Below are 13093 nucleotides of genomic sequence, written 5' to 3'. Positions count from 1 at the left end.
ATAAATATATAATTACTTAAATTATAGAGTTAACTTTTGTGTCAAGATCTAAATAAGACCAAAACCCTCATAGGGTTTTACCAATACAATTGTACTTTTCTAAATGTTTTTAACTACAGTAACTACCAAGTATCTTAATCTATTTCACAGCATAACAATTGTTTTTGGTTTTATCGCAACACGTTTGTTCCAGCTGCTCTGATGAGTCCTGGTATTTGTAGCGAGGCGTAGTCAGTACTTGATATGATAGATATAATGTCGTTTACATAGATATATATTCTTTACTTTCTATGATATGTTTTAACCTGTTAAATGTCAGTACTGTATAAATGATGAAATGTCATGGCTCTTTTAGTATAAACCAAATCATTAACATATTAAACTTTACATATATTTTATAGTTAATTAAAATCACAATAAATCAGTGTTATAGTTAACAACATCAACTCGCACTTGAGAGTATATCATACACAATGTAGAAGTTACTGTAATCAAAAGTAAGAATTTTATATAGGAAATTGAAAAATGTTGTTACAGAAAGTATATTGTGCAAATGTGGTGAATGAAGAATTACTAAAAACCTGAAATTTATTAGAATTCAGTATTTCTCGAGTATGCATCAAAATACAAGAAGTATTCTGGGTTATTGAAACTAAATATTGATTATTTTTGAAGTTAGAAAATTTATTTTATCTTTAAAGGAGACAGAAGTTGACAAATGTTCTGCATTAGCACAAACAGAGTTGGATTGTGAACACAAGACCCGTACATTAACCTTTCAGGAAGATTCTCCTGTTATGTCAGAAGGAAATTCAACCAATCAGAAAGTAGAAAAATCACAAATACCAATACTAAGAGAATTTGTTGTTGTACCAAAAGAAGCTTTGAAGATGAGAGAATTTTATATTTTATTAATAACGTGCATTGGGTCACTTCATTCAGGAACGTTTATCTGTAATTTTTATAAAGTATGTGATATGCTTTTCTTTATCTTATTGTTTTCAGTGAAAATATTCTGATTTAGTTTCTAAATTAATTTAAAATTATAAGAAATTGAAAGAATTTACCATTTGATGTTTAAAATATAGTATGCTTACGAATCCTTCATTGCCAGTGCCAAACACATAACAATTTTCCATATATTTACGAACCATTATTTCCAGAATGTGGGACAATCCGTCCGTCATCTTTATTCGAAAAATGAAGTAGATCAGTATTAATTTGCTAGGATTATGTGCTGTTATTTAAAATGTGAAACAGTACTATCTTACAAGCTTTAAAATATGAAACAATTCTGTCTCACAAGTTTTAAAAGTGAAGTTCAGAAACATAAAATACAAATGTAAGTTATCTTGAAGCTTAACACAGTACAAAATAATACAGAAATAAAATTTTACATTTTGTTGTGAAAAGTAAACACCTTTGCGAACATATAAACAGCCAATCAGGAGCTTGTCCTGAAAGTGGGGACTAATCAATATGTTTCATTGTTAGTATTTCGTAAATACTATTTACGTTATTTATGTTATTTGTCTTTTCAAATAATTAATGGATCTCCCACCTCATCACCTTCAATAATATATCCTTCAAATCCTCACGGAACTATTGGTAGACGCCCTTTAAAGATGAAATGAGTATTATGTCTGTTGAAGCAAGTACACACAGTCTGGAACTGGGAGGAATTATAACTGAAAAGAATTTTTTAACATTCCAGAATGAAATTTATGTTTCAACTCTCTGGCCAAGAGAATCAACTCTTCAAATACACTTGGAACAGTGAAATGTTTGAGTTGATGGGTTTATCATTTTACCCTTGAATCACTCTGCCAAACATTCGATTTATGGGTTCGATATCTAAATAACCAGTAGTATGTGTGTGTGTTTGTTTCTGTGTGTTTTCTTATAGCAAAGCCACATTGGACTATCTGCTGAGTCCACCGAGAGTTATATCCAGTAGAGTAAATTGTTTTTACCTGACAAAGAAATACTAGATAATTTACATCCAGACATGTAAATGTCGACAAGACTATTATGATAATTATCTGAACATTGTTAAACTGTGTTGAATTTGTATGAGTATTTTATTAACTATAACGAACTTTTGTTATTAAAAATATGAATCATTAAGTCAAATATTGTTGTATTTATAAGTATGTGTAAAGATATTAAAATTAACAAAATAGTAACGTTTCGTTCTTCAGAGATAGTGGTAAATATTAGCTAGTGTGTGGGGAAATCTGAAATTTGTACGAATTACAGTAAGGTTGGTGAGAGGGATCATACACTTAAATTACATTATCGTATTTTTAGATATATGGACAAACATTTATAGATGATGACGCATTTCTAACCACAACTGGTTCTGTATCTGGATGTGTTCACGTTGTTCTTAGGGTACTTATGGGCCTAATTCAGGACAAAATATCTTTCAAGGTAAGTAAAAAGAAATATTTTTATGTATATTTAAAAGTTAATATCAATATTTGTTTGAACTATAATTTTCCTTTGCAATTTTGAGAAAAATAACAGCAACATAACACAGTGCAGAGTTTTCAAAGGTTAAAAGTAATCTCAGTAATATTTTCCAAACTTATTTCAGTTGAAAGTAACTATCCAAAAGAAGAGCTATAAGCTAACGAAATAGTAAAGAGTTGATGACCTCTACACTTGTGTTTTTTCTACAAGCAGTTGTTACCTATTCTAGTGTAATCATAATGATTACTATGTGTAAATAATCTATCAAAGAATAAGTAAAATTATTTATCCATAGTAGTGTATTATGGTTGAAGACGTGTTAGTCTAAAAGCTGAGAATATTTCCCTTATGATTCAGTCATTATTTCATCAAGATTGAAAAAATAATAGAGAAAGTATTACATATTAATTTTGTGTGTAAAATGTACATGGCCTACAGCAGTTAATAATCAAAATATCTTTACAGTATAAAAGCTTTATCAATTAACTATGAAGAAAGCATAAAGAAACTCTGATTATTGTTAAAATAATTTCATATACCTCAAGAAATGTTTATTTTGTTATAATTATTTTTAATTTTACATTATAATAGTAAATCCCAATTTCATCACTTTCGTAAACACTGACATAGTGATTGTTGTGCATCACCCTATAATGCATTTGATATGGAGGACCTTCGAAACAACGTTACAACAGTATATTTCACCTTCTCTGGAATCCAAACATCCACCAACATTTCTTCTGTATGGCCCAGGAGTGCTACCTTTATGGTCATTTGTCTCCTTAATTATGACTTTGGTCAATGGAATGTCAATTTTGAACATCATTACTGCCCGTTTAGGTACAGTTGGTCTGATATAGTGCCAAAAACTAATAATGCTATATTGTACCAGTATGACAGTGAAGAACGTCCTATTATAGAGCTTCAAGATAGTTGGTGTTGGCAGGTTCTAAAACATCCTCTCTTTAAGTGGGTAATCAAACTAAATGATAAACCCATAACATGTAAATGATAACATTCACCATCTCATACAGTTTACTTATCTCATTATCTGATTTTTCGTTCATTATCAGATGGGAGTCTTAGCCAACTGTGGCACCACTCTTTCTTATTGAATTAGTTTAAAATAAACGGCATTAAAAACAATAAATTTAAGAAGAATTGGTGCTAATCAAACTATTTCCAAAGGGGCTCACAATAAACTTCATAATAAAGGTTTGTTCTTTGATTGAGGCCTTTTTTCGCTCATGATTAACCGGAAATATCTCTTAAACGTGGTACCTGATGGTTAGAGCGCTTGCTTCACAATCTAATATACACGAGTTCGAAACGTGATTTCCTCTATTTTTCAACTATGGGGTCGTTATAATGTAATATTTAATTTCTTCATTCGTTGCCTTTATGTAGTTTATCACTGCTAAATTGGAGAAAGCCGGGAGAAATAGCTCTCGAATAGAATTTTGCAAATTTCAAAATAAACCAAATTTATAATAGAAGAGTGAATTGGAACAGATCTCTTTATAAAGCTGTCTTGAAATTTGTTGCTTAATTTTTATCTTTAAGTTATTTAGGTAATTAACATATTTTACCATACTTAGAACTAGAAACAAACGTTTATAATTGTGTCGCTTTCATACGAAACAATGTCATTCGATTTTAACTTTTCTTAAGATAAAAATGTTTTTAATTTGTAATACAATACACAGTGATCAACTACAATCTCGGAATGTTTTCAAATTAAATCTAATTTTAGTCATTGTATATTGTCTATTTCTTTTCTAGTCTTGAAATACTTAAATTCAATTTGAACTTATGTCTTACGTAAAACTGTTTTATATATACTGAATTAATATGCAGCCAACAAGCGTGATTTTATGGGACTGAAAACAATATTGCTGTTTACGCTGGTAGCGACATCTCACGGTGGACAAGTGATGTTCATAATATGGATTTGTGCCCTATATGCTACGTTTCCTGTTGAGTTTGTGTGCATTCCTGCCGCTGTTGTTGAAGTGTTTGGCAAAAAACACACAACTATGATTTATGGAATGATCTACTTTATAGCAGTAAGTAACTAAAATGATATGTGTATCTTCACCTGACTGACAATCTGCAAGATGTTTATGTATTCTTTAGTATCGTCGAAATTATCGTTGAAGCAACGAGCACCAATATCGTCATTTCTTTGTGATTAAAAAATGAAAGGAGAACATTAAATATTAAATATATGAAGTATTCATACACCATGTTTAATTTTCTGTTTGTTTTATCAATTAAAATTCTTTATCTCACCTACGTAGTAACTCTCAAACCATGATAGTTAGTTTAGCCTTTTTCATAGACACTTAACTGCTGAATGTCGATATAACTTGTTTGATATGTTAATCTATACATTTATCTTCACTCAAACGTCTACCTTCTAAGCGACTGTACATTTCCTTCTATGTATTACTTCAGCCCAGTGATATTTTATATAATAATCATCTAACTGCTGAGTGACTATATAAATATATATATATTCTTCAATCTGATACTTCATCTTGTTGATATCATTAAATAACCATCTAACTGCTAAGTGACTATATATACATTCTTTAGCTGATGCTTCATTCTTCTCGAAAATATAATTTTTCTCTCAAACTTCTCCCCACTTAGCGACAGCATATTTTCTTGTAGCTAGTACATGAGATTACTGATAAACATTTTTTTGATATACATCTAGATGCATAGTTATCATGTGTCTTCATGTAGGGTACTTCTGTTATCATCTGGCCTATAGTGTTTCAAAAAATTATTCCGCACTTCGGATGGTTTGGAACATTTTGTTTGTTTGGGAGTATTTCATTTATTGGTAAGTTATGAGAGTTTGTATAGAATAAAATAAAAATGTATCCTGTTTCATCTTTACTGTATTGTAAAATATGTTCAATTATTTCACATCGCTACTTCTAGGCCCGGCATGGCCGAGCGCGTAAGGCGTGCGACTCGTAATCCGAGGGTCGCGGGTTCGCGCTTGCGTCGCGCTAAACATGCTCGCTTTCCCAGCCGTGGGGGTGTATAATGTGACGGTCAATCCCACTATTCGTTGGTAAAAGAGTAGCCCAAGAGTTGGCGGTGGGTGGTGATGACTAGCTGCCTTCCCTCTGGTCTTACACTGCTAAATTATGGACGGCTAGCACAGATAGCCCTCGAGTAGATTTGTGCGAAATTCCAAAACAAACGCTACTTCTAGCCTAATAAATGTACTTACACATTAATTTTTAAATAAATTACAATTTAACAGCAGTAAATGTAAAGTTAAAATAACTAAGTAAATTTATTTTTCGATCAATTACAACGTATCTCATATCTTAAAAGCCATCATTAAAACACTGTTAAATCACAGATTCTCTGAACTAAAAGTTTCATAACTACTAGATTCGGTATTGAACTCACATAATACACCTAAAATAAAGGCGTTTTACCGACTTTAAATTCTCTTACGTGGTTTTGCAAAATTTTATGGGGAATAACATACATTCCTTATTCTTAAAACATATAAATTACGTGCGTTTAGTTTCAGTGCTACTTGAACCTTTCTTTCAAAGAGAAAATTTGACTTTGAAACCTTACTCATTGTACACTTTCGTAAATTGTAACTCTACGTTACACATGACGTTCAACAATACTACAACTAACGTAAAATCATTGTACTTTTACAATAAGCACGATTGCTGTGCACAGATTCAAATATTTCACATTGTACTTTACTCTAGGCCTATGTTGACGTCAACGGTAACAAACTGTAGTTTGCTCGCTGACTAACAAACTATAATATTAACATATAATAGTATGTTCGTACAGTATGTATAGATTGTAGTCCCTACTGTTCAGTAAGAAAATTAAATGTTAGTAGTATGGTAATAGACACTTGTTAAAAGCAAGAAGATTGGTAAGAATAATTTGTAAATGAAACATAATGGATCTGTGTGTTTGTTTAATAATTACAAATAGTATTTATATAATTTCAAAATTGCACTGATTACTTTGGTAAGAAACTATTTATGACCCACTCGACCTAAAGCTTTAGACGTTATATATATCATTGTATACATAATAACGAAAGAAATATATTCTAGTAGACTATCACTCTTACAGTTTTTTCTTTTGTTTGAAAACTAACAGACAAGTGTTCCTCTTCCGTTCTGCTCTGATATGCTTTCTAATATCTAATAGGATAATGTAGAAATATAATATTTTTGCCCATATAAATTGCATGTTTATAAATTCTTTAATTCAGACCTAAAACATGCGTGATCTCATTGCACAATTTATTTTTTGTTTTTAAATACTTTACCTATTTTGTTATTTATACAGGTTTTCTTGCGTCATTAGTATATTCTGAAAAGTAGCACACACTACGATAAAAGTCAACTGTTCAGAATGAAAAGAAAAATAAACAAGTCTTGTATGGGAATGTTGACTGGCGGAGTGAACCAATCATCGTTCTTATTATTTCACGTTTTACATTCCTTACTTTTTATTGAGTATAGAAATAAAGAACATCAACTCTTGTGTCCTACTTTCCTTCACACAGTATATTTGAGAGTCGTCATAGAAACATGCATTTTACTGTTGATTTTGTTTGTTGCTGATATGGAAGTTAAGATGAGTTGTTACTTTAAAACTTTGTAAAATGTGTTATCACATTAGGTGGAAGAATTATTTAAAACAGTTTAATAAAACATTAATAATGTTATGTAGCTCTCTTTTGTTTAGTATAACTTTTTTGTTTGCTTTTTGGCCTGTCGTATACAATGGGTTTGAATGTACGGAGTATAAATAAGTGAGTTCAAGTTTTTACGTTCCCATATCACAAAGTGTTACCTCTGTATTACACGGTCGTCGATATTATAAGATAGTGACAGGAAACTTTACTATTCTAATAGAATCTTTGAGAGAGTTAGCGGCAAGTGCTTTTACCTAGGTTATCAGTGATGTCGAGAAACCCACTTGTTGAGAAATTTATATGCAAAAACGGCTCGTTTGGGTTGAGAAAATATTTTACATAGAAGAGCGAACAACGTTTCGACCTTCTTCTGACGATGACCGAAGAAGGTCGAAACGTTGTTCGCTCTTCCATGTAAAATATTTTCTCAACCCAAACGAGCCGTTTTTGCATATAAATTTTACCTAGGTTATTTTCCTTCTAAATAGGACTTACAAAATTTACAGTTGTACACAGATAGTACATATGCCTGTTAAAACATTTCATTAGAGGTAGGTGTCACTTATTGTAGAATCTAATTATATAACCTATTAGTTTCCAGGACTTTTTATAAGGGTTAGTTCTCACTGAGGTCTTTCACCTATAACACCTTAAGCTTCATCACTAGAATAATCAATGAATCTTCTTGGTAGAAGAAGCAAGGTGTCAGTAATATCAAATCAATCTCTGTATATCTCTCCATTCCCAACCTTTTTTTCAAGAATCCTACGACGTGGCAGAGCTTTTCTCCAGACTTCACCTTTCTGTGTAAACCGTGGAATGCCAATATTAATGTTTGGTGTTCCATTACAAAACTCAATCCAGACGTTTTTTGTCTTCCTCAGGGACGTTAACTTATCTATCTCCCCAAAGGAGGTTCAACACTTTGGAAGCAGCTACGTTATTACACCTACATGACGTACACGGAATCCGTTCCATAATCACAGGTCTATCCACCCACTTCAAGAAGGTGGTAACCTACTCTAACCAAGTTGCGGAATATATCTTGTCTCACCAATGTTTTCTTCTTGTTCGCCTGTACTAGTGGAGGACTTTTGCGGGGACGTTCAATTTATCAAGCCTATCACTCCACGTGCATTTAAACCGACAATTCCCTCACTGCATACAACCTCAACTACCAAAAATGCCTTGTTATCTACCTTACAGCTGACAGACAACTTTACCCAGACCGTCACTGACAACAGCCTACAACTACAAACAACCATCAGGAAGTGTCGTAAATTTACCCAGACTCCATCAACTCCTATGCCAACTTTAACATCAAATCAAACCACACGTATCTCGAATACTCGCACGTCGACCTCAACTGAAAACCCACCAACTACCTGGGAGCAGACTTAAACTCATATAGAAAATGAGAACAAAAAACTCGAGACAGCAGCAGAACAAGATAACGTCCATCACCGATACCCATGATCATCTCACGAGCCAACAGAGTCCCAGCCATCACTTACCCAGCTACTTAGTTGCTCAATTTCTCCCTGGAGAACGTCCAAATACGACTTGGTAGCCGACCACGACACCCGTTTCCTCGATGAAGAATCCATTCAAATTTACATTTGGACTTACCTGTTTATATTAAATTATAAACTTGTTTTTATACTAGGATATTCCTATCGATATTTACAATTAATGTTATGTTTCACTAACCTTGCTTTTCATACTAGCAACATTCGTACACGGTCAGGGTATTTCATGTGGCACTCTGATTGTGAAAGTGGGTTTTCTCTGGGCACTTCGGTTCCCACCCACAGCTAAATTACGGACATAGGACTTCTGTCCCGCCTCCCAGAAAAGGGCCCATAATCCATCTACGATTTTAATTACCTAAAACTTCATTCCAAATTACAGTATTTTAAACATAATCTCATGTTAATTCAATCAACGAAGCAAAATATCATAAGCAAATTTCAGGAACTTTATGCTTCTCAAGATCCTTGGTTTCTTTCGCTTCCTCTCCGGGTATCTCCCCAGCTCCAACAGAAACTGGATTTAAAGACTTTTTCACATCAATCATTGTACTTCACCCACGTCGACCAAATAAATTCACGAAGGGGGGTTCAAGAGGGACAGCGATTCTTGACTACTCCCGTTGGAAGGAGTTCTCTCATTTCTTAAGCCTAACCCCTGTCACGATTTTTGTTTGTTTGTATAAGTTATATCAAACTCTGTATTAACAACTTAGGACTTTTAACCTCACTTACGTTTTTTCTCGTGAGACTCAACATCTAACACATTTATATGAACCATGAATTCTGTCTACTCCCTGAAGTCTAGAAATATCTGTTTTGAAATATTATAGATAGTAAGCCTTTTTTTTTTTTACTACTTGCTGCAGGAAATATTCTCTAAAGAGGTCGGCACAGAAACAACTGCAAAGAATTTGATACCTATAAATATATTATCACTTCAATTATAGAGTTAACTTTTGTGTCGAGATCTAAATAAGACCAAAACCCTCATAGGGTTTTACCAATACAATTGTACTTTTCTAAATGTTTTTAACTACAGTAAGTACCACTAGAGGAATCTATTATAGATAAGGTTTCTTCTTCGTCTCTATTTTTCGTAGGTATTCAATAATATTTGGAAACAACATCAACATAAGTGGCTACAAAAAAGGCAAAGATGTTGAACAAAATCAACCAATTGCAAACAAAATTGAAACTTAAAACAACTTAAATCACTAGATGACAGATCAACTGAGTGCTATAGCTTTCTAAAGTTTGATAGTATTTAGATTAGATTAGAAAACATGTTCTTCCTCTCTTACTAGTGAAAGTAGATGTCTTCAACAACTGGTGAAATACCTCTTTAGAAAACAAAATTAATTCATTCAGAAGAAAGTATCTTAATCTATTTCACAGCATAACAATTGTTTTTGGTTTTATCGCAACACGTTTGTTCCAGCTGCTCTGATGAGTCCTGGTATTGGTAGAGAGGCGTAGTCAGTACTTGATATGATAGATATAATGTCGTTTACATAGATATATATTCTTTACTTTCTATGATATGTTTTAACCTGTTAAATGTCAGTACTGTATAAATGATGAAATGTCATGGCTCTTTTAGTATAAACCAAATCATTAACATATTAAACTTTACATATATTTTATAGTTAAATAAAATCACAACAAATCAGTGTTATAGTTAACAACATCAACTCGCACTTGAGAGTATATCATACACAATGTAGAAGTTACTGTAATCAAAAGTAAGAATTTTATATAGGAAATTGAAAAATGTTGTTACAGAAAGTATATTGTGCAAATGTGGTGAATGAAGAATTACTAAAAACCTGAAATTTATTAGAATTCAGTATTTCTCGAGTATGCATCAAAATACAAGAAGTATTCTGAGTTATTGAAACTAAATATTGAATATTTTTGAAGTTAGAAAATTTATTTTATCTTTAAAGGAGACAGAAGTTGACAAATGTTCTGCATTAGCACAAACTGAGTTGGATTGTGAACACAAGACCCGTACATTAACCTTTCAGGAAGATCCTCCTGTTATATCAAAAAGAAATTCAACCAATCAGAAAGTAGAAAAATCACAAATACCAATACTAAGAGAATTTCGTGTGGTACCAAAAGAAGCTTTGAAGATGAGAGAATTTTATATTTTATTAATAACGTGCATTGGGTCACTTCATTCATCAATGTTTATTAATAATTTTTATATTACATTAGTTTGTATTAGAAGAATCTGGATCTGATGTGTTCCTGCTGTCTGTTGAATATACATCCGCTGTGCCAGTTGGGGATCTGTTGTTTGCCATTTGTACCTATTATTCCGACTAAAAAAACAGAAATTAAGTTCATTTGACAAATGTTATGTTTTGGTTGATAAAAAATGTGAATTTGTGAGTAACTCTCATTTGATTATAATTTTTAATTGTTTAAAAGAATGAGAGTCTGTGCCTGAATAATTTAAAACATATACAATTACAGTGTGGACGACTGAAGTCCTTTGTTCAGGGGTCTGGAGTAAAGTTTTTCATTTTTTTGTTAAATGTGCTCGACGAAATTCTTTGTTTAGATATTTCCAGTGAACTTGTTACTTTGAGGGTCTTATTTCCCATAATGTACTAACAATGGTAGCTCTAATTTTAAAGAAGAACATAAATTATTTAAGTGGTTCTTTAGTAAATTAGTTCAATTAATGAGTTTCGTAGAAATTTATGTTAAGCTTGTTTTATTTAACAAAAAAATCACATTTTACAATAAAAATTCGTATTTCTAGGTTATATTGTGACTATGAACGAGTATACAAGTACACGTACTGTGAGAATGAAGTTGTTGGATCATTTGTGTAGATGTATAACACCATATAACATAACGTTACAATATGTAAATTGTAGGTAATAAAGTTTTAGTTCTAACGTAGGATTATCTGAAGCTCAGGTCACATGCTAGTAAAACTGAACGAGATACTGAAACGAAACGTATGGTTGTTGTTATGGCAACGTTACACTTTACTCTCATATTTACCTCCCAATAGCACAGCAAATTGTTTGTGGAGTCACGCCGCTAGAAACCGAGTTTCGCTACCCAATGTGGGCAGACTACATATAGCCCATTTTGTAGCTTTCTGCATAATTCTAAACGAAACCTATATTTAGTTACTCTAATATATAGTATAATCAATCCTTTACTCTGTAGAGTAGCTGTGTGATAATATGGTTGAAATATTATAAGTGTTGACCACCAGCTATATATTGTGGTCGTCGAACTCTGAAGTTCAACTACATATGTGTTTTGTAGATGAAATACGTTTATTATTAATGGAAAAGCAGCTTACATATATTGCATAAATAAATATACAGATAAAATAAAAGTGTTGTATAAATATTTTATCATAAAACACTTAGCACCTTAAGGTATAATCAGAAATGATGTTTTGTGCAAAACCACAATATACGGAACAAGCTGTCACAAGTCTGATGTCAACCACAATATACGGAACAAACTGTCACAAGTCTGATGTCAACCACAATATACGGAACAAGCTGTCACAAGTCTGATGTCAACCACAATATACGGAACAAACTGTCACAAGTCTGATGTCAACCACAATATACGGAACAAGCTGTCACAAGTCTGATGTCAATCACAATATACGGAACAAACTGTCACAAGTCTGATGTCAACCACAATATACGGAACAAGCTGTCACAAGTCTGATGTCAACCACAATATACGGAACAAGCTGTCACAAGTCTGATGTCAACCACAATATACTGAACAAGCTGTCACAAGTCTGATGTCAACCACAATATACGGAACAAGCTGTCACAAGTCTGATGTCAACCACAATATACGGAACAAACTGTCACAAGTCTGATGTCAACCACAATATACTGAACAAGCTGTCACAAGTCTGATGTCAACCACAATATACTGAACAAGCTGTCACAAGTCTGATGTCAACCACAATATACGGAGCAAGCTGTCACAAGTCTGATGTCAACCACAATATACGGAGCAAGCTGTCACAAGTCTGATGTCAACCATAATATACGGAGCAAGCTGTCACAAGTCTGATGTCAACCACAATATACGGAGCAAGCTGTCACAAGTCTGATGTCAACCATAATATACGGAGCAAGCTGTCACAAGTCTGATGTCAACCACAATATACGGAACAAGCTGTCACAAGTCTGATGTCAACCACAATATACGGAACAAGCTGTCACAAGTCTGATGTCAACCACAATATACGGAACAAGCTGTCACAAGTCACAGAAACAAGTTTCAACACATTCTATTCAATCTTACTTTTTCTACTGGTAGGAAAAAAAACTGGTCAGAAAACGCCTACGTGACCCCTGATATTGGAATTCCCTTG

At 32.8% G+C, this 13093-nt stretch overlaps 1 protein-coding gene across 1 annotated transcript in view; it reads left to right on the top strand.

Annotated features, from left to right (window-relative positions):
* LOC143227565 (uncharacterized) overlaps nt 1-7210 on the top strand; it is a 50630-nt gene extending 43420 nt beyond the window's left edge. The window contains exons 9-14 of the mRNA XM_076458994.1: nt 702-968; nt 2311-2433; nt 3368-3479; nt 4333-4541; nt 5227-5326; nt 6832-7210. Of these exons, the coding sequence (XP_076315109.1) occupies nt 702-968; nt 2311-2433; nt 3368-3479; nt 4333-4541; nt 5227-5326; nt 6832-6866 (846 nt within the window). The 3' untranslated portion in view covers nt 6867-7210. The remainder of the gene's footprint in view (nt 1-701; nt 969-2310; nt 2434-3367; nt 3480-4332; nt 4542-5226; nt 5327-6831) is intronic.
* Nucleotides 7211-13093: the final 5883 nt, after the last annotated feature.

Source organism: Tachypleus tridentatus, chromosome 9, assembly GCF_004210375.1.
Source record: "Tachypleus tridentatus isolate NWPU-2018 chromosome 9, ASM421037v1, whole genome shotgun sequence".
NCBI lineage: Eukaryota > Metazoa > Arthropoda > Merostomata > Xiphosura > Limulidae > Tachypleus > Tachypleus tridentatus.
This window is presented reverse-complemented; position numbering and strand designations above follow the sequence as displayed.